This window comes from Rattus rattus, chromosome 2 (assembly GCF_011064425.1).
Source record: "Rattus rattus isolate New Zealand chromosome 2, Rrattus_CSIRO_v1, whole genome shotgun sequence".
Lineage (NCBI taxonomy): Eukaryota > Metazoa > Chordata > Mammalia > Rodentia > Muridae > Rattus > Rattus rattus.
Window position 1 is genome coordinate 46624190 of NC_046155.1, and position 22135 is coordinate 46646324.

The 22135-nt window shown below is 47.1% G+C and overlaps 1 protein-coding gene across 1 annotated transcript in view; it reads left to right on the plus strand.

Moving 5' to 3' along the window:
* The first annotated feature begins 740 nt into the window (after positions 1-740).
* Positions 741-22135, plus strand: part of Pdcd11 (programmed cell death 11) — a 37842-nt gene continuing 16447 nt past the window's right edge. The window contains exons 1-20 of the mRNA XM_032892153.1: positions 741-859; positions 1768-1899; positions 3465-3632; positions 5147-5308; positions 6486-6609; positions 7071-7252; positions 8486-8593; positions 10232-10438; positions 11386-11510; positions 11670-11730; positions 12291-12437; positions 12602-12853; positions 13312-13452; positions 13850-14044; positions 14750-14920; positions 15882-16101; positions 17529-17678; positions 18438-18553; positions 20557-21101; positions 21936-21998. Of these exons, the coding sequence (XP_032748044.1) occupies positions 758-859; positions 1768-1899; positions 3465-3632; positions 5147-5308; positions 6486-6609; positions 7071-7252; positions 8486-8593; positions 10232-10438; positions 11386-11510; positions 11670-11730; positions 12291-12437; positions 12602-12853; positions 13312-13452; positions 13850-14044; positions 14750-14920; positions 15882-16101; positions 17529-17678; positions 18438-18553; positions 20557-21101; positions 21936-21998 (3371 nt within the window). The 5' untranslated portion in view covers positions 741-757. The remainder of the gene's footprint in view (positions 860-1767; positions 1900-3464; positions 3633-5146; positions 5309-6485; positions 6610-7070; positions 7253-8485; positions 8594-10231; positions 10439-11385; positions 11511-11669; positions 11731-12290; positions 12438-12601; positions 12854-13311; positions 13453-13849; positions 14045-14749; positions 14921-15881; positions 16102-17528; positions 17679-18437; positions 18554-20556; positions 21102-21935; positions 21999-22135) is intronic.

Consider the following 22135-nt stretch of genomic DNA (forward strand, 5'->3'; position numbering starts at 1 on the left):
TCATTATATAGCCCCGGCTGGTCTAGAACTCACAGAGATAGGCCTGCCTCTGTCTCCCAAGTACTGGAGTGAAAAGGGTGGCCCACCAGATCTGGCTCCTTCTTTATTTAATGTATAGCTCAAAAACATTGTCCTTGCGACACTATCATCTTCACTGAATCCTGCCCCTTTTTGTTTATGCTTTTTAATCTGATTTGTATTTTAAATTACTTACATTTTGTTTTCTAAATAATGTGTGTTTGTCGGTAAGGATTTATATGTACACACACATACACCTGACGTAATTACAATTATTAATATTAAATGAACATTGACTACATTGAATCCATTTCCCATAAGACTGTGCACAGTGTATAGTTTGTGTTTTTGAGGTAGACAGTGTTGGAAAAATGAAAAAAAAATGGATTAATAAGAACATGACTTTTTTATTTATTTATTTATTTATTTATTTATTTATTTATTTATTTATTTATTTTTTGAGACAGGGTTTCTCTATGCATCCCTACCTGCCTTGGAACTCACTATGTAGTCAAGGCTGGCCTCGAACTCAGAGATCCATTTGCCTCTGTCACCCTAGTGCTGGGATTATAGGTGCGTGCCACGGCCACTCAGCAGCCTATCAACTGTTTAATGGTTCTCTTGAATCTTGTTCATTGCTAGAAGGTTCTCTTGCCCATTAGTCATGTGCTTTATGAAGCCTGCCGTCGGTGCTGCTATAGCTCACATTATCTTTCCATCAGCCGCAGGAGACCCAAACATGGCAAGCCTGGAGGAAAGCTTCCCCCGAGGGGGTACACGGAAACCCCACAAATCAGAGAAATTGTCCCAGCCGGTGGTTGAACAAGACAACTTATTTGACGTAAGTGGTTCACTGCTTTGGCAAGACCAGAAGCTTTCTAACCTCTTTGGGAAGACTTGAGTCTCCTCCGCAGCAGTCATATTCCAGTTTATTTCTCTTTGATGTCACTTCTAGAAGTTGAACTTGTTACTGAGGCTCTGCCATCTCAGGCGTCCTTTGGAGCCTGACATTAAGTATTCGATGTTGAAGTGCTGTTGTAATTTGTCCTTAAGAAGTCTGTGCCAGTTGGCTAAGGATGGGAAAAAAAGCATACTTGAAACTGAATTTTGCTTTGTTTTGGTGCTGGGGATTGAACCTAGGATGTGCATGTTGGGCAAATCCTTTACTCCTGAGCTCTGCTGCTCCAGTCCTAATCATTGTGCATTTGTTAAAGGGAGTCCTGGTAAAGAGAGTCTGCATCAAGACGGTCTCATAGAGGAGTCCATGGTCTAGATGCTAGAGAGAAGGAAACTGCCACTTGGGTGTGCGGCCTTAGTATTACAGAATCTCTCCACGTGTATTTAAGAGTAGAAGTCATGGTCCTATGAGGAACTGAGGTTCAGGGGACTAATATATTTAGTTGAAACCACAAAGCTGCTTGTGGAAGAAAGAGCTTTGTCATTTTACATGAGCTTCTGTGCACCGTGGTGCATGGCTTCTCAACTGGGCAACCCTAGTGTCCACCCTGCTCAAAAGAAGAAGAGCATAGGACATAAGAGATGTTGGGAAGATGAGGGAGGCTCCTGAGGTCACGGGCAGGGGGAGCATTGGTGCCTGGATGCTAGGCTTGGAAGTGCGCAGACGTGAAAAGAACGGGGGAGTGGCTTGGGAGACTTTAGGGCAAGATAACATGACCCTAAATGTGTGATAATGACCAAGATTGCGCTTTCTCACTACTTTACATTTCATGGATCTTTTCCCTGCCTTAGATTTCCACAGAAGAAGGTTCCGTTAAAAGGAAAAAGAGCCAGAAAGGGCCAGCAAAAACAAAAAAATTGAAAATTGAGAAGAGAAAATCCAACAAATCTATGAAAGAGAAGTTTGAAATTCTTAGTCTGGAGGTTCGTTAACATTTGCTTTTCTCTTGACATATTCCTTGAGTTTCGTGTGTTCTTTTTCTTTGTACATATATACATACAAACAATTAAAACAATTCTGTGTTTTCTGTGTGTGTCTGTGGAGGCTCATGCAAATTCTGAGAAATGAGCTTTGTTTCCTTTGATGGCTAAGCAGTGCCTGGTGTCTTTTTTTGTTTGTTTGTTTGAGGTAAGATCCTATGCTGCCCAGGCTCTCTATAGCCACGGACCTCCACCTTCCAAGATTACAGATGTGTGCCACTGTGTGTGGCCATCCTGTCTTCCTTTTTCCCCTACTCCAACCTCTGTCTGCCCAAGTTTGAGCCCCAGCATCCCATACACCAGAGGTGGTGGTGCAGCCTGCAGCCTAGCTCTTAGGAGCTGGCATTAGCAGCCAGAGGCTCGAGGTCATCCCTGGGTTCCAGACTAGTTGGAACACACACAAACACAGCAGATCGTGGAAATGGTTAAAGATAGGTGTGATGTTGCTTGTGTTTTAGTAGAAGTTAGAACTGACAGTAACTTTAGCAGTAATTCCAATCCTTCCTTTCTTTCTATCTATCTATCTATCTATCTATCTATCTATCTATCTATCTATCTATCTATCTATGGTTGTTTTTGGAGACAGGGTCTCAGTATGTATCTCAGTATGTAGCCCTTGGCTAGTCTGGAGTTCACTGTGTAGCCTTGAACTAAAAGGTCTTCATGCTTCTGCTTCTTGAGTACTGGGATTAAAGAAGATATGTCCACCATATCTGGTCTCTATTCATTCATTTTGTAGATGTGAAATGATCTTAGATAAATGGTATGGTTTTTATGCTTCTTAAATTTTTTTTTTAAAGATTTATTTATTATATATAAATACACTGTAGCTGTCTTCAGACACACCAGAGGAGGGCATCAGATCTCATTACAGATGGTTGTGAGCCACCATGTGGTTGCTGGGATTTGAACTCAGGACCTCTGGAAGAGCAGTCAGTGCTCTTAACGGCTGAGCCATCTCCCCAGCCCAGGTTCTTAAATTTTTATATTTTTGTCATCCCCCTCCCCCCCCAGTTTATGTTCATTTTAAAATAGAAAAATAGCCAAATTATTCTGATGGTGAAGATTCATTTGTCTGCAGAGATATTTTGTTTCCTAATAGGATATTTTTAAAAATTTGTTTGACTTGGCGGTACTTCAGAAAACTAGAGATTTCACGTAAAAATGTGAGATCAAAGTACTGATAAGAGAAAACCCATTTCCCCGAGTTTGAGATGTTGAGGAGCTGTGCCATGGGTCAGGGGTCCGTATATTCACTACTCCATCTTCCAGGTGTTAGTGAGGGTTGCTAGGATACAGCAGAAGGTGAAGCCTCCTCAAGCAGCTCAGCCTGGCATGCCGTTTCGCATCAAGATCTTTCTGCCAGATGGCTGCTGTGCCTGGATATGTATGCATGAATTTTCCTTTCCTTTATAAAATTCATCTAGCATCTGTGATGGGACCAGAAAGCCACAGCCCCCCTACGTCCCATCATGGCTGTCTACCTTACTGCCTGTTTTCCTTTCCAGTCCTTATGTGAGGGGATGCGGATTTTGGGTTGCGTGAAAGAGGTGAATGAGCTGGAGCTCGTGGTCAGTCTTCCCAATGGCCTCCAAGGGTTTGTGCAAGTGACCGAAATCTGTGACGCCTACACGCAGAAGCTGAACGAGCAGGTGGCACAAGAGGAGCCTCTGGAGGTAAGGGCTGCGGAATGGAGCTGGCTCCGGGCATAGAGTACCCAAACTGATGTAGACTCCAGCCTTGCCAGATGCTAAGGCAGGACAATATGTGTGCCACGGGAACCTTGTCGTTCAGTCTTTCCCATTTATTTTGTGTGGGTGTGCACATGCCACAACACACATGTGGGTCTCTTATAGCCACGTGGACAACTTGTGAGCTTCAGATCTCTCCTTCCACCATGTGGGTTCCTGGGAGCCAACACAGATCCTCAGGCTTGTTCAGCAAGCATCTTTACCTGCTGGACCATTGCGCTGGCCCAAGGGGTGTAATTTTTTTTAAAACAATATGGGGATTTTTGATTCAGCTTAGGGAACCTAGAACACCTCCATAAGGAAGGACTGTTGTAGCTGAGATCTGTAGGATGAACATTTCCAAAACAGAAAGGAGAGAGATCAAGCAAGTCAGGTTGTAGCAGAGAGAGCAGTGTTGCTAGCATAGAAAAAGGGAGAGGGAGAGCAGTGTAGGAGGGAGCTGTGTAGAAGCCAGGTTGTAGGTAGCTTCAGATGCTGTGTGGAATGCTCTTGCTGGAGCGGATGGCATAGACAGCAAAGCAAGTAAACTAAAATGGCATGAGCATTTGCCTGGATCAGTTAGGAGGGTGCTGTTAACCTAGGCACTGAGATCATGACAGCTTAGGGCCAGGATTTATCAAGGATTGAGGGGGGTAAAGCCACTGCCTGATGGTGATTTGACAAGGGTAGTGAGGCAGAGAGGTACTGGGGACCACTGTGAACGGTTCAGTGGGAGAGATGGTTATTCTTTGGCTGCCATGTTGAATTTGAGGTGCACTTGAGATATCCAGGAACAGGCGATTACTGAGTCCGAGGAAGTGTTGGTTGGAAATGAGTGCGTGGCACTTGTCTACACACGTGGAGATAAAGCTGTGAAAGGGAAGGCGTCACTTACAGGGGTCAATTTAGAAAGGGAAGAGCCTGAAAGACGGAGTCTAGAGTAAATGCTGAGGTGCAGAGTTGGTGTCAGAATCGGCAGGGTGGGCCAGCGGGGTGGAAAGGAAAACGATTAACTGCTGGTATGGGTGAGCGAGGGGCCTAACTCAGGGTTAGAGGATGTGTTTACACAGCATGTGTGAGTCCACAGTACAATAAATGAGTGCCGTATGAGAGGACTACAGAATGGAGAGAGTGCTCTAGAGCTCACTATTTTAGCAGGTAAAGGAGACTGAGAGGAAGAGGAAGAATTTCATAGGATGCTGAAGAGGAGATGAAATGGACACAATAAATAAAGACAACTCTTGATCAGTCGTTGTCATCTACCTGTTTTATGGAATAATTTTAAGGCTCAATAATTTTAATATGCCCAAGCTCAGGATTTTGACCAAACTGTAGATGCTTCCCGCGAATAAGCTTACCCCATCTACCTTTTGGTTCTTTGGGGGTTTGAGCACGAGAAGCTACTGAGTTGAGCAGTGAGTTGTTGGTTGCATCGAGTCTCTCTCCTTGCGGTTATTCAGGACCTACTCCGCTTGCCCGAGCTCTTCTCACCTGGAATGCTAGTGAGGTGTGTGGTGAGCAGCCTGGATGTCACAGAGAGTGGCAAGAAGAGCGTCAAGCTTTCCGTGAACCCCAAACGTGTCAACAAAGTGCTGAGTGCCGAGGCCCTGAGGCCTGGCATGGTATGTATCTGGGTGCCACTGGGAAGAGGAGCGAGTCTGCTGAGGGTGTGGTCTGAGCCACCTTTTTCTTTCTGCTTAATGGCTGTTTATGAGGCGGGTCTTTCTGGAGCAGTGGTCTGTTAGGTAGTGAACACTGAAGGCTTGAACCTCATTTTCTGACTGGAAAGAGGAGGGAAAAGTCTGTCTCTTTAGTAGCACAGTCAGGTATCTGCAGGGAGCATTCATGGGAGGCTTAGAGATGGTGAAGAGTTTGTCACAGAGTAAGTCTTTCCAGAACCCTGCTGTGTGAAATGTCAGTGAATGCAGGAAAAAGGGCAGCCAGAGCAGTCAACTTACCTCTGCCTTACCGGCCACCTCTGTGGAGATTCAAATAGAGCTATTCCAGGCTAGAGCCTCCAAATCTGCTGTATATGGCAGGGAGCTGCACTAAAGGGTTTGGTGACTAAGGGTCAGGTGGATCTTGAGGGTTTTGCTTAGAAGCAGTGGGGTTTGGGGAACGCCAGGGAAGTTCAGTAGGATTTAGTAGCTACACAGAGTAAAAGGAAAGTATGTTGCAGCAAGCTGACAAGCTCCATGACAGTGGCTTTCGCTCTGTACAGTTCTCACAGCAAACGTGGGAGGCAGTAGACAGTCTCCCCTTCTCCATTTGAGAGCTCAGTGACAGCGCAGAGGGCAGCTGATGTCAGAGCTGCGCTGCTTGTCTTGAAATGGACGAGATGTTGGAAAGAGGTTAGAAAAGCACAAGTGGAAGCTAGAGGGCAGTGCTAATTCTCCTGTAGTCCTGGCTCAGGGCGTGACTCCGATGCCATGGGAACCATTGCTCTCTGTATAATATAAAGTGTCTATGTGGGGTTGGGGATTTAGCTCAGCGGTAGAGCGCTTGCCTAGCAAACGCAAGGTCCTGGGTTCGGTCCCCAGCTCCAAAAAAAGAAGAAAAAAAAAAAGGTGACTACGTGTCACCTCATACTTGGCTGTATATCAATAACACTGCTCACGTTCTGGAAGGAAAACCTTTAAACTTCGTGAGAAAGCTTTTCTCCAGGAGGGAGCTGTGATTACAGGGTTGGAATTAGTGAGCAGCATGTCTGTGGCATTCCCGTTTGTATGGTAGTGAAATCTGTAGGTGCCCCGTTTACCTTTGACCTGAAACTTCTGGGAATGGTTTCCCTTCCCCCAGCTGCTGACAGGCACAGTGTCCAGCCTGGAAGACCATGGCTACCTAGTGGACATTGGGGTTGATGGGACCAGAGCTTTTCTGTCACTACAAAAGGCACAAGAATACATTCGACAGAAGAACAAAGGTGAGGTGGGACAGAGAGCCTGGCTGGTGCGTGGATGTGAGCTCAAGCACATGGGATTATGGGGTTATATGTAAATGTTTATACTTCACCGCCCCTTGATGAGTAGCAAGACAGACTGGGGACCCGGAAGGCTGTCGGCTTTGGGGACATCAGTAAGTAATGCCAGCTGATAGAAAAGAAGAGGCGTGAAGAGCTGGAGTGACAGAGTTCCTGTATGGTCTGGCTTCAGTGTTCATTACAGGAAGTTTACTGAGCTTGGACTCCCAGAACCTATGACCGGCACTGCTGGCTTATTCATGATTTTTGAGATAGGCGAATTCTAGATCAGTTAGGTCCACATTCTCCTGGCTTATGAGCATCAGATGCTCATTGGGTGGCTGGGCTATGGTTCTGTCCAGGTTTGCTTGGTTAAGGACCCTTCTCATAAAAGTATAATTTCCGTGTGGGTGCTGGGCTTACAGGTGCTAAGTTCAAAGTCGGCCAGTACCTGACCTGTGTGGTTGAAGAGCTGAAAAGCAACGGAGGAGTTGTGAGTCTCTCTGTAGAGCACTCCCAGGTTTCTTCTGCCTTTGCAACCGAGGAGCAGAGCTGGAACCTGAATAACTTACTGCCAGGGCTGGTGGTCAGAGCCCAGGTGCAGAAGGTGAGCTGTTCGTTGTTACTAATGTTTTGAAAAGAAAAAGAGAAAGGCTTATCTGACAGGTGGTGCACACCTCTAATCCCAGAACTTGGGAAGCAGAGGCAGGCAGATCTCTGAGTTTGAGGCCAGCCTGGTTCACAGAGTGAGTTCCAGGACAGCCAGGGCTACACAGAGAAACCCTATCTCAAAAAAAAAAACAAACTAATAAGATGATTTATTTTATTTGCAATTTTGTGTATGGGGTGTGGGTGTATGTGTGTTTGTACAGTGCTTGTAGAGACCAGACCCCCTTTCCTGACCTCCACAGGCACCAGACATGCACATGTGTGTACAGTACAGTCAGAGCACTCAGGCACAAACTTAAGTTAGCCTAAAAGAAAACTTCTTTGTAAAATTCCATTGAGAGAGTGTGTGTAAGCACACGTACCATGGTGCCCATGTAGAAGTCAGAGACCAGTTTCTGGGATTCAGTTTTCTTCTTCAATCATACAGTTTCCAAGGATCAATCTGAGGTGGTCAGGCTTGGTAGCAAGCAGACTTTTAGGAGCATTGTTAATATGCTTACATAAACTAATATTATATATGAACATATATGTTGTTGTTTGTAGTTTGTATATTTGACACAGGATCTCACTATAGATCAAGGTAGCCTCACAGACTTGATCCTGTTGTCTTAGCGTCTCTGGGATTGGCTTTATAGTCATGGTCTGTCCCTTTTTGAGGTAAGGTACAGTCCTGACTGTCCCTGAATTCACTATGTAGAACCCCTGGCCTTGAACTCCCAAGATCTACCTGCCTCAGCCTTCAGAATGCTGAAATTCAAAGCCTGTGCTCCCACTCTGCCCTGGTCATGGTTGGTCTTTCTGTCTCTCATTCGGGTGTTGTGGACAAACATGCCCGTGTCATACACTTGTTTATTCTCTTGGCAAGCATCCTCCTAGTGGATGTGAGTGGGGTCTCACGGGGAGTTGATCAGCATTTTCCCAACAGTAAGTGACTCTCCCACCTTCATGATGAGTTACTCACTGGCTGTTTATGTAGCTTCTTTAGCGAAATGTCTATTCAAAGATTCTTTGCTTCTTACTAAAATTAAATGATTCCTATCGATAAGGCTAGCTGTGGAAGGAGACATGCATAGTTGTGGGTGTTGTGGAATCCAGTGTTTGTTATGAATTATCTCTCACTCCAGCCTTCTCCACAGAATTCTTTTAGATAACTTGTTATGTTTACTTCTAGGTGACTCAGTTTGGACTCCAGCTAAATTTCCTTACGTTCTTCACGGGTCTGGTTGACTTCATGCACTTGGAGCCCAAGAAAATGGGGTCTTATTCTTCAAAGCAAACAGTAAGAAACGTTCCAGCCAGCTTTTCTTGCTTCCTAGCCGTGTCTAGTCAGGGGAGGTCCGAGGAGTGCATGCGTATGGTTCACAGGGAGATAAGGGAAATGCTGAAAGGCTTGAGAAATGGCTGGACTGAGGTGAGAGAAGGAGCAGGCACAGATGGCGCTTTTGGCATTTACTTTAAAGGTTGAATCATTAGTACAGGAGAACAGAGTTTTTTTCAAGTAGAAAAATGTGGTTTAAAATGGTTTATGAGGCCAGGTACAGTGCCTCATGCTCTCAGGAAATAGAGGCAGGACGTCTCAGTCTGGTCAAGTTCAAGACAGAGCACACGTACACACGTGTACACACACACACACACACACACACACACACACACACACACACACACACACACACACACACACACACTCACTCCACCTCCTCCAGCCCTCACCTCATATACTCCTCATCCCTAACCCTGAGAAAAAGGTCTATGAAGGCTGCCTGTAACTCATGTTAGAGTACTTACCTAGCATGGTTGAAGCCCTTGTTTTGGTTTCCAGCACTCACCACCCCAGTATTCTATTTTAAAAAATGATTTGTGTTTAATTATGTGTGTGGATTGCCTAAAGCTGGAGTTCCAGGCTTCTGAGCTAGGGACTGATTGTGGGTTTTTTGCAAGCACAGTACACGTTCTTAGCCTACGAGCGGACTCTCCACACCTGCCCTCCGTTTTGTAAGATTCTGTAAGTAGAATAGATGATTTTATCCCATGTTACTTGTTTGTTTGTAGGGGAAGAAAAGTGTGCACAGCACACGTGTAGAGGGCAGGACAGCTTGGTGGATCAGATTGTAGGGGTCAGATTCAGGTTGTCAGCCTTGGAGACAGATGCTGCTCCCCGCTGTGTCCACCGAACCACATTGCAGGCTCTGTCTGTCTGTTGTTCAGAGTCTCCTCTAGCCAGGCTAGTCTCTGACTTGCTGTGTATTAAGTATGTCCTTGGATTGCTGATCCTCCTGTTTCTCCATCAAGAGTGTTGGCGTAACAGGCATAAGCTACCTCTCCTAGCTTAGATCTGACGTCTAGAAAATACAAAATAAAAGTATTTGATTAAAATACTGCTTTTATAGTTGCATTTGGTAGTAAGTAACCCTGCTGGGTTTTCTACATATACCTAAATGTTAAAAGTTTTCTACAATGAAGTGAGTATTTTAAAATGTATGTTATTTAGAATTTTTTTAATTCTTAAATGATTCCATTTCACTTTTAAAATAATAACAATACATCTATATCTTATAGAGAAAAATGTTTTAAGAGAGAATAGATGTTTCTCCTGATCTGGCCAGTACTGTTAGTGTTGTAGTGAACTTTCTAGTGCAGTTTTATGGCAGTCATAATTTGTATGAAATGCTGACAGAATCTTCATGTTTTACCTTGTTGGTCAGATGCATATTCAAGGTCAGATGGATACTTAGTCAGTCAGTCCCTCTGGGACATTTGTTTGACTCTGCCATAGTTTGATTACACTGCCGACACTGGTGGTTCCTAACGATTTTAGTACTGACCTGGTTAGCGGACAGTCGGACCCTTAGAAGGTCTCCTCTTTGTCGTGTTTCGTGGACACCTCCTGCTCATCTGCTCATCTTGCTCTTTTGTCCAGGTAAAGGCCTGCATCCTCTGCGTCCATCCTCGTACCAGAGTTGTGCGACTGAGCCTGCGGCCCATCTTCCTGCATCCTGGACGTCCACTCACCCGCATCTCTTACCAGCAGCTAGGGACTGTGCTGGACGATGCTTCTGTTGAGGGTTTTTTCGAGAAGGCTGGGGCCATCTTCAGGCTGAGGGATGGGGTACTGGCCTACGCCCGGGTAAGGAGGCCTCTTTGGTCAAGGATCTCATCACTGGAAGGACTTTAGGGAAGATGGGTTCTTTCTGCTTCATTCACCCCTTGATAGTAATTTCTTGTTCTTAGACAGCCCCCAATGTGAAGGGCTGTCCACAGGGTCAGAGCAGTGCCTGTTTGCTGTTTCAGAATGCTTAGCAGCTGTGTGCCATGGTGATACCTGGCCTGTGGGAAGAGAGGACGGCAGTGAAATAGGGTCCAGACCAAGGCTCAGCAAAGCCTTTTTGTTGCTATTGTTAAGATTTTAAGTTTTTAAATTATTGTATATATTTGGGTTTGTACATATGAGTACAGCGCCTGTGGAGACTAGAGCAGGAGGTCAGATCCTCTGCAGCTAGAGTTAGAGGAGGTTGCAAGCCACCATCATGGTGCTGGGGACTGAACCCAGGTCTTGTGTGAGAGCAGTATACACGCTTTCCTAGGCAGCCATCCTTCCAGTACGAGCAAAGCTTTTGTTAAAGGGCTAGATTGAGAGGACTTGAGGCTGTGTAGTCTGTGCCAGCAACTCAGCCACTTTGCATGAAAGCAGCCACAGCAGCATGTAACTGAAGAGGCTTGGTTCCCATCCAGTAAGACTTGTATAATAGTAGGCACTGGCATACGAGTGCAGCTTATTGACTCATGCTCTGGGCTTCTTCATGTGATTCTGTTAGTAAAGGGTAAGGATTTTTAAGTTTTATATGTGTGGATGTTTTGCTTACATGAGGTCTATGAACCTACTGAGACTAGAGTTACAGAAGGTCGTGAGCCACCATGTGGTGCTGGGAGTTAAACCTGGGTCATCTAAAAGTGCGGCCAGTGCTTTTAACCACTAATTACATACTATACTATGTAAGTGTGTTGTCACCAGTATGTCTTGAACTCTGTGCAGAGCTGTTTCTGACTTATCTTCACTCATTTGGTATTCTGTAGCTCAGCCATCTCTCTGATTCTAAGAAGGCATTCAGTGCTGAGGCCTTCAAACTGGGGAGCACTCACAGGTGTAGAATCATTGACTACAGCCAAATGGATGAGCTGGCCCTGCTGTCTCTGCGGAAGTGAGTGTCATACCACACGTGTGCATCTGCGTCTCTACCGTCCCCCGGTCTTGTTGGATGAGGCTACTCTTTCTTGGTGGCATGACTGTGGAAGGCTCTAATTTTAGGTGACTCCTTCCTTCCGTAGACTTTGTGACCATATTTTTCTTTTTGTTCTAGATCAATTATTGCAGCTCCGTTTCTTAGATATCAGGACATCAAGACAGGGACAATAGTAAAGGTAAGAACTGAAGTAGTCCCTGGGTCCTTCTCCACCTTCAGGAGTCCTTCTTTACATGCTAACTGTCAGCTCGCTAGTTCTCTGGTTAGTTCCTGTGCAGACATGTTCCCGCTGTCTAAAACTGGGATCTCTGCTCTTCCCTTGGATGACTTATAATTAATTTAAAAATAAAGTCTTACTATCCCCACCAGGTGCAGACGGTGGCTCACAAGTCCTGGGGTTGGGGTTTGGTGGCAGCTGCTAGAGCAAATTGAAAGTCAGTTGTGTGATGTTTGTCAGAGGCGGGTCATTACGGCTCCTCCTGCCTGTAGTAGTAATTGAGCAGTTCCTTTTTAGGTGGAGTCCATGGCTTGAGAGATATGGAGTGTTCCTTCACAAAGGACAGGGAGTACATGCTTAGGCACACCTTCAGACATAAGCCTGGCTAAGCCGGGGCCGGTGGCACCGCGTGACTTACCTATGTGAGATTGTAATGGTGGGCACGGAAGCATACAGGACAACTCTAGTAAGAGAAATACGTTCTTGTGATTTCGTTGATGTCTTTTCTTTGGACTCCATAGGGCAAGGTGCTGGCTCTGAAGCCATTTGGGATGCTGGTGAAGGTGGGTGAGCAAATGAGAGGCCTGGTACCCTCCATGCACCTGGCTGACATCATGATGAAGAACCCAGAGAAGAAGTTCAACACAGGGGACGAGGTCAAGTGCAGGGTGAGTCCCTGACAGAGTCCTTGTTGGGGTTTTGGGGAGAGGGGTTCTCAGCTGAAGTTCCTACCCTTTTCTAGGAAATGGGTATGTAACCTCTGCAGGGTGTCCAGTACTTTTTACTTTCTTAGTAACAGATGACTTGTTGATAGCCTCTATCTTTACCCTAGGTTTTGCTCTGTGACCCTGAAGCCAAGAAGCTAATAATGACCCTGAAGAAAACCCTTGTCACATCCAAACTACCTGCCATTACCTGCTATGAGGATGCCAAGCCTGGCCTACAGACACATGGTGTTATCATAAGGGTCAAGGACTATGGCTGCCTTGTGAAGTTCTACAACGACGTGCAGGGGCTAGTGCCCAAGCATGAGCTCAGTGACCAGCACATCCCTGACCCAGAGAAGGTCTTTTACACTGGCCAGGTACCCGTCCCTGCGCAGGCCTTCCCTTTGTGACTCTGACCTCAGGTTTAAAGGAGCAAGCATAGAGCTGCTTTTAAGAGGAAGAGGAGGGAGCACAAATAAAGTGGGCCCGAGGCGGTTAAAAGAGGGGGATGATAACCCAGATGTACTCGCTAGAATCCAGTGGTTGGAGGCCCCACTACTGGAGAAGAAGTGCTGGTCCAGTGAGTTTGTGTTTCTCCTAAAAAGAACGTCTTAAAACTTCAGGCTTATGACCAGAAGTTATTCATGTCTTCACTGTAGGAGGTTGGCTTATGGGGCTTTTACTGTAGTTTCTGTGTCCGTCATCTTTCCCCTGCCTTTGGTCTGACCTAAGGTCTTGGTGGATCTCCCGGGCGCCTGCGGAGCTCATGGAGGGCGCTTTGCTCCAGGTTCTGAAGCTGCTGCGGGAGATGCAGACGCATGTGATTTCTCACCAGGTGGTCAAGGTGGCAGTGCTGAACTGTGAGCCTTCCAAAGAGAGGATGCTCCTGTCCTTCAAACTGTTGAGTGCTTCGGAGCCAAAGGACAAGAGCGTTAAGGACAGTAAGAAGAAAGGAAGCGCCGTGAACACTGGGCAGGTACTGGACAAGTGATCGTGTCTCACAGTGACAGTGGTACTGGAGAGGTGCTAGAACCTGTGGAGGAAAAGAGCAGTGGCTCTGAGGTCCTGGGCTCTCCTTCCCGCCTGCCTTAGCAAACAGAAGCTGGCCTGAGAGAGTGTGTTATGGCATGGCTTTGCCCGCTCCTCTCTCACTACTAAGGCCAGCCTGCAGTTGCCTTTTCCTCCAGGAATCAGCAGAGAAACTGACAAGGGGAAGTCCAGAGGGGTCCTGGTGTGGGGTGTGGGTGGAGATGTGGGTCCAGAGGAAAGTGCCTTCGCTGTTAGCCTCCTGGTGGCCTGGGTACTGAGATCTGGAACCTCTGAGCTCCTTGCTCAGGAAAGGTGCTAGTTTTTCCTTTTTTGATTCTGAGCAGTTGGTGGATGTGAAGGTTCTGGAGAAGACCAAAAATGGGCTGGAGGTGGCCATCCTGCCCCACAACATCCCTGCATTCCTCCCGACGCCTCACTTGTCCGACCATGTTGCCAATGGCCCGCTGTTGCATCACTGGCTCCAGACAGGTGACACCCTTCACCGAGTTCTGTGTCTGAGCCAGAGTGAGAAACACATCGTATCCTTGATTGGTATCTGGGGACAGAGGGAGACCATGGGCACTTGGATGGGAAATTATAGACTGGAACTAGGAGGGAAAAAAAATCCAACTATTTGAGCTTAAAAATTGCTTTCTTAAGACAATGTTGATGGTCTAGCCCTGGAAAGCATGAGCAGGTCCAAGAAGTACTATCAGGGCCAGGTGACAATTGTTCAGAAAGGTCATGGTGTCATGGGTCTAAGGCTCAGAACTGTTCCCTTGATGCTGCCTGTGGTTGTGTTTCAGGACAGCACTACCTTTTCTTGCTAACCTTAAGATTAAAACCCTTAGGGCAGCAAGGTAGAATGTGGTTCATGGTTGGCAAGACAGGGCCAGTGGAGGACTTTACTGGCTAACTCTGTTGTTGGATGAGGACTTGTTCTGGTCCTGTTAGCAGACCTCAGGGATCTGGGGAGGAATTAGCAGGAAGGAGTTAAAATGATTGTCTCACATCACTTAGCATCAGTAGCTTCTGGAAGGAGGTCCCACTGAAGCAGCTACCTCAGTACTGAGGTAATGCTTAAGAATGTGGCCTCTCCAACTGTGGTGTGGTGTGTTGCTCCCGCGGTGGTGATCTGTCTGGAGAGACCCATGGTAATTGCCAGTCAGTAGAACAGAAAGAAGAAATGGAGCAGTAGACGTTTTGCCTGTTTTCTGGGACATTCCTTACTAAGGTTCCTCTAGCTTCTCTGCAGGAAGCCAGCTTTGGTCTCCACAGTAGAAGGTGGCCAGGACCCCAAGAGCCTCTCGGAAATCCAGCCCGGAATGCTGCTCATTGGTTTTGTGAAGAGCATTAAGGACTATGGAGTGTTCGTCCAGTTCCCCTCAGGTCTTAGTGGACTGTCCCCCAAAACTGTAAGTTCAGTTTTATGCACAAGGACCTTTGAGGAGAGGTCTCAGGCTCCTAGACCTGCTGAGCTGAGAAGCAGCAGGAGACTTTAAGGAGTCAAGGGGAACCACCTAATGTGTGAACCCATGAAGGCCACTGAGGAAGAGTGAGTGCAGCCTGTGGGTTGACCCTCCTGCCTGCTCTGTATCCTGGAGAACGGGCCTTTGTCTCTCTCACACAGCAGCATTGGGTGGCGTAGCTTTGATTGATGGCTGTCTCCATTGTAAAAAGGACTGACCTTGTGTTTATAGCATGCTAATTTTCCTGAGTAGCCCAGTGTAGTTTTTAGAGCATCCTAAAAAAGTGGGGTTTTTTGTGTGTGAAGACACCAGTATATCCCTGGAATGTTTTCTGTGCCATTGAATTACAAACTTCAAATGGGAAAAAATTCAGACATGTTAGCGGAGCCTCTCATGCCTCCTGAGTAAACTGAGTCCTGGAGGACCTAGACCAGTGTGTGACAGCACTGAGCAAGCAGCACAGCGCTAACTCCTGCCACAGACACTCCCTCAGCCAGGCGTGCTGGGCACTCCAGTCTCAGCTCCTAGGAGGCCAGCCTGGTTTACCTAGCAAGACTTGTCTCACGAAACAGACAAATTGCTCTATTGGCCTGGGTTTCTAAACTTTTGGAAGGAAGGGTCTCATTGCATCCCCTGCCAGGAAAGGGGGGAAGGACAGAGTGTTGCCTCTGGGTGTTTCGACAAGAACGTGTTTTATCCCCTTTGGCTTTCCAGTAATGTGCCTTCTAAATGGTCATCTCTGAACACTAGGCTGCATAGCCAGGGCCTCTCCTTTTTTGGAAGGGAAATGAAACGGCTCAGAGAGAGCTGGGGAAACTATGCAGACCCCCCTTGTCCTTCGCTCAGCCTGTCTTAATGGACAATTAATTACTCCACACACCCCCCCCCCTTTCTTCCTACTGTCCAGATCATGAGTGACAAGTTCGTAACCACGCCAAGTGAACACTTTGTGGAGGGTCAGACAGTCATTGCTAAGGTGACCAATGTGGATGAGTCGAAGCAAAGGATGTTGCTGTCTCTGCGGCTGTCAGACTGCAGTCTGGGGGACTCGGCCAGCACCAGCTTCCTCCTCCTGTGCCAGTGCCTGGAAGAGCTGCAGGGCATTCGCAGCCTTATGAGCAACCAAGGTGGGGCTTGTTAAGTAGAGGCAGGAAGCAGAGGATAAGGTCCACCACCAGTGTGTGCTTCCATTGTACCTGTGGTTAGGGTGAGTGGGGCTACTTATAATCTAAAACAGCTGACAGGTTTGAGGGGTGAAGCCTTTGTGTGGCTAGTTTGTTCCTAAGCCCTGGGTCTGAGTGGCCAGCCTTGTGCCTGAGCCTCCCTGGTTCCTTGGGGCTGTAGTTGCACGCCTTAGCAAGGGTTGTTTTTTGTTTCGTTTTCTGCTGTTCCTCCCTTTTTCCTTTTGTGGTACTAGACACGAACCAGCCTAGACCATCAAGCATGCCTGGCAGGTGCTCTCCGACTGAGCCATAGGCTTTGTCAATGGGAGGCGTTGATAAAGTGGACATTAAGTGTTTATGAAGTGAATAACCTTTTACGACCCAGGTTAAGGTAAAGGTCTGCCTGAGTGCTTCACTGGCATCTACAAAGCCCTGGGTGGCATTCCCAGTATGGCATCACCAGATAGGATGGCACATGCCTGTAATACCAGTGCTTAGGAGGGAAGTGTGGGCAGAAGGATCAGGAGTTCAAGGCTACCCTTGGTTAGATTGCAGGTTTGAGGCCATCCTGGGCTACATGAGACCTTGCTCCCACCCTACAAAGTAAAACGGTTGGGAGTAGTTTGTGTGCTGGAGTGTTCTTACCTAACATGCACCACCTAACTGGGTGTAGCAGAGTCACTTAATTCTAAAACCTAGGAGGAGGGGACAGGAGGATCAGGAGTTCAAGACCATCCTCAGCTACACAGCAAGTTCTAACGCAGTCTGGGATATAGGAGACCCTAGTTCTTGTCTTTGATTTTTAAAGTCATAGTAAGGAAGCAGCTGCGAACTCTCCCTTGCCACCACAATTATTCTGGAATCAGAGTTTCCCTGCGTTCTGCGGCATTGGGTTTGCACTGTGGGTTTACCAACCTGTTCACTTTCTTCTTTAAATTTTGTCTATTTGTGTGTGCATACAAGAGAATGTGAGACGGCCATAGCAGGCCTGTGTAGGTCAGACAACAGTAGGTGGGAACTGGTTATTTCCTTCTGCCACATGCATCCCAGGATTGAACTCAGGTCGTCCCCCTGGCCTGACACTAAATGGTTTTGGTTTTGCCTTGTGTTTGATTCATCTTTTTGAGACAAGGTCTCACTGTGTACCTCTGGCTGACCGAACTCACTGTGCATAGAACAGGCTGACAGATCTGATTGCCTGTGCCTCCCAAATACTGTGACTTAGTGCATGGACCACCACCCCTGGTCAGCCACTGGACAGTTTGCATGCAGTGAGCCCTCTCCTCAGTGTCAGTGACTTGAGTGTTCTCCGTGATGCTGGCACATTTCCAGAGCAAGGATCGCTGAGTGTGTTCCTCACTAATTCCCTGCTTTCTTTGGGCCTTTGGTAGACTCGGTATTGATCCAGACACTGGCTGACATGACCCCAGGGATGGTCCTTGATGCCATGGTACAAGAGGTGTTGGAAAATGGTTCAGTGGTGTTCAGCGGGGGCCCTGTGCCTGACCTGATCCTGAGAGCCAGCAGATACCATCGGGCAGGTGAGTTCACTCATTACGGATGGTTGGTGAGACCCCTGGGCTTCTCCTCCCTCTGCTGACAGAACTTCCACGATTGTGTGGCAGATGAGTTGGTTCAGTTGAAGTAAGCTTATTTTGTGGATGAAAATCAAGGCCATTGAGAGCAGGTAAATGTTTGTGTGGGAATCTTGGGAGGGTTAGTGTCAGTGTTCAGCTGACAGGACCTAGAATTACCTAGGCATCCCAGGCAGTGGGGGCATCTTGGCTGTTGATTTCAGTGGGATGGCACGGACTGTGCTCCTGGGCTATGTAAGTAAAGAAAGGGAACCGGACCACAGCAGGCATCCTTTGTCGGAGCTGGGGACTGAACCCAGGGCCTTGCGCTTGCTAGGCAAGCGCTCTACCACTGAGCTAAATCCCTAACCCCGCTTTCTGCTTCTTAACTGGGTGTAGTTTGATCAGTGTTCCAAGTTCCTGCAGACTCGACTTTCCCACCATGATGGACTAGTCTTTCTCTCGTGAGCTGAGTGTTTTATTACAGTATCAGGAAACTAAGACAGAGAGCCTTTATTTAGTTGGGTGAAGTTGGGATTTTATGTAAATTAAGGCCCAGGCAAGGCGTAGCTATGTGTGGTCAGCCACCTCGGTTTCCAGAGCTCTGGGCCTTGTAGCTGGAACAAATGGTCTCTCTCTGCCGTCTGGACTGAGGGGTTCCGGAGGGCTGCCTCCCTTCCCCTGCTCCACAAGGCTGACTGTGCTGTGCTTGCCCCTGCACTTCAGGGCAGGAGCTGGAGCCTGGGCAGAAGAAGAAGGTCGTGGTTCTGCATGTGGATGCGTTGAAGTTGGAGGTCCATGTTTCCCTTCACCAGGACTTGGTGAATAGGAAAACTAGAAAGGTAAGCCCATGTCCAGTATCCATCTTGTAACTTTCTGTCTCCACCTCCACACCCCTCTCATGGCTCAGAGAACCGGCAGAGTGACGTGTGCCTGGGCCTGACTAGGGCTTCTCCTGTTTTACTCTTGCCCTGGTGTAGCTAACAGGACAGATTTTCATGCTGGTTAGGGTGACAGATTTTATGACCCAGCCACCTTTAGGGCCAATCAGGAACCGTAATCAGTGAATAGAACATACAGGTTGGGAGGGTTAGAGCTTGGAACCAGGCAGCCTGGCTCACAGGGCACAGACTGGCTTCATCCAGGGGACTATCTGGGTCTAACGTTGGCAAATGTATGATGTCATCCACCCCACACCAACCCCGACCTAACTCTTTGGTTTTTGAGACAAGCTGGCTTTGAACTCAGTCCTGCCTTGGACTCTCAAGTTTTTTAAATAGGAAAAGGCAAAATTTAGATTTTTATTAGAAATAAATGTTGTAAACTAATTTTAAAAACAAATCTGAAACAATCAATCTGAACTGGGCATCCTGATGTCCAGGCAGCATGGCCACACACTGTCCTGACACCTCTGTAAGAGTTGGGTGTGGCGATGTGCTCCTTTGCCTCAGGCAAGCAGATCTCTTAACTAGCCTGGTCCTGAGCGAGATCCAGGGCAGCCAGAGCTCCACACAGAAGGATAGGCTTAAGGAAAGTCAAATGGGTAGAGATATCCTCTGGGTCCGAGGTATAGGACTGTATTGCTTATTCAAAGGGAAGTGCTTGGGAGGAGAAGTGTTTCAAAATTTCGGTTTTATTTCTGAATTTGTTTTGTTATTTGAAGTAAGTTTTCCCACTGTCACACTGGCTACCTTCCATTTCCTGAGCGCTGAAGTTACAAGCATTCACCAGCATGCGAGGCAACCTCAGACTCTTTAAGATTTATTTATTTTATGTATGTGAGTACTGTCACTGTTTTCAGACACACCAGAAGAGGGCATCAGATCTCATTACAGATGGCTGTGAGCCACCATGTGGTTGCTGGGAATTGAACTCAGGACCTCTGGAAGAGCAGTCAGTGCTCTTAACCACTGAGCCATCTCTCCAGACCAACCTCAGACTCTTGAATTTTGGAATATTTACACAGACATTACTGGTTGAGTATTCCTAATTCAAAAGGTCTGAAACCTGAAATGCCTAGAGCGTGACACTCCTGAAGTCTCATGTACCAATGACCTCAGAAGAGTGGGTTTGAGCTTTTTTGTGTTCAGTCTGCATTTGATCATTATCCCAAGCAATTTTGTTGCCGATTTTTTTTTTTTTTTTGAGATAGTTTCTCACAGTGTAGTCCAAGCTGGCCCAGAAATCAAGTGGCCCTAAACTCTCTGTCTTACGTCAGCCTCCCAGATGGCTGCCATTACACTGTCAACATATGCTCGCTCTCTGTCATGGTGGAAGCCTCCTACCTTACCGTCCGAGTAAGCTCAGGCACAGCAGACTCTAAATAGTGTGGGGTTGTGAGACACATAGAGCAGAGCACTCTGTTCATGGAGAGCTATCAGTAAAGTCTCCTGCCTCAGTGGGGGAAGAAACAGTGCAGGACTGTGGCAGGATCCATCTGCAGGCCACTGGTGGTCCCCGAGCGGCACATCAGATTCACCATAATAACCCCCAAAGTTCTAGGATGGAACCTAGGAATTTAAATTCAAAACAAACTGAAACCAGCCATGCTAGCATACCCCTGTAATCCCAGCTCTTGGCTGGCTGAGGCAGGAATCTGGTGAGCTCTAGACCACTGTGGATTACCTAGCAAAACCTTGTCTGAAAGAAAAAGACCAATGCAAGGGGCTTCTGGGGACGCTGGGCCCTGAATGTTCAGGAAGGAAATCCATGTCTGGTGGAAAGCTAGTTGTTTACAACCCAGTCTCCTGGGCATCGGGGAGCTTCTTCATACACTGCCATGTGGATCCATGAATAGGTCACCATGCTGTGTGGGAAGACTGAATGTGACTTCTCCCTTTTCCAGCTGAGAAAAAACAGCAGACACCAGGGAATTGTACAGCATCTGGAAGAGTCCTTCGCTGTGGCCTCCTTGGTAGAGACTGGCCACCTTGTGGCTTTCTCTCTGATCTCTCACCTCAACGATACCTTCCACTTTGACTCTGAGAAGCTACGTGTGGGGCAGGGTGTCTGCCTCACCCTCAAGACCACAGAACCAGGAGTGACTGGTCTGATTTTGGCTGTGGAAGGGCCAGCTTCTAAGAGAACCAGGATGCCAGCTCAGAGGGATTCAGAGACAGTTGATGACAAAGGGGAGGAAGAAGAGGAGGACTTGACTGTGAGGTCTAAGAAGAGGCATAGCCTGGCTATTGGGGACAAAGTCACCGGGACCATTAAGTCTGTGAAAGCCACACATGCTGTTGTGACCCTAGATGATGGCTTCATTGGTTGTATCCATGTATCCCGCATTCTAGATGATGTCCCAGAGGGCATCTCTCCTACGGCCACCCTGAAAGCTGGGAAGAAAGTCACTGTGAGAGTGATCGGTGGGCGAGATGTGAAGACATCTAAGTACGAGGTTTGGGGAGATCGGGCTGGCTTTGAGGGTACTGTGGCAATTACAGGAGGAATGGGAACATAGGCAGGGATTGCATGTAAATAATATTTTCTCTTAGTTAACTAAAAGGCAACCAGTCAGAATCCATTAGCCTATTATTTTTTTTTTTTTAACTATTATGTAGCAATTAAAGGGTGGATTTAAACTTAGACCTGGCTAACTGCCGAGTCATTTCTGTAATTTGTAAAGTGAGAATAATGGTGTGGTCTACCTTGGAAGGCCACTGGGGAAACTGACAAAGTGAACGTGTATGCTACCCGCATAGTAGGTTGCTCCCTGTGCTCCTATTTAGTGTGTCCCAGCAGTTCTCATCCTCCGTGGCACATCTTCTGTTTTCATTGCGTGTGTGTGTGTGTGTGTGTGTGTGTGTGTGCGCGTGTGCACATGCACGCATGCACTCGCAGGCACACACATGCTTTCACCCATGCATGGCAGTTAGAAGACAGCTTTTCTCTCCTGCCACCTTGTGTGATTGAGGATGGATCTTAGGTGGGCCTGCGTACAAGCTGTCCTAGTGGCACCTTCATCTAACTCTTGTCGTGTTATATTGGATTTCTTACCAAAACAAGAAAAGAAAGAGTTCAAAATCCGGCCTCTGGATAGCATATTTAAGTCAGGTCTTTTCGGTGCCTGATATGGTAGTCCTTAAAGACCTCATCCCTGACGTGAGCCTAGTACAGTGGTGTGAGGCGGGTGGTCATCAGTTTGGGTGACGGTGGACAGAAAGAGGTTGTTGTCTGGGATCATCATGTTAACACTAAGAAGTGATTTGATTTCTTTCTCTCTAGGTTTCTTCCAATAAGTCACCCCAGATTTGTTCTGACCATCCTAGAGCTGAGTGTTCGGCCAAGGTGAGGAAAAACCTAGCAGTGGTCTCATGGAAAGAGCACTGGTCTTTGGAACAATAACCCCGAGTTCTTCTTGAGCTGACTAGTGTTAGGGCTTCTTTATCTCTCTGTGTCCGAGTCTCCTTATTTCTCTACCCAGA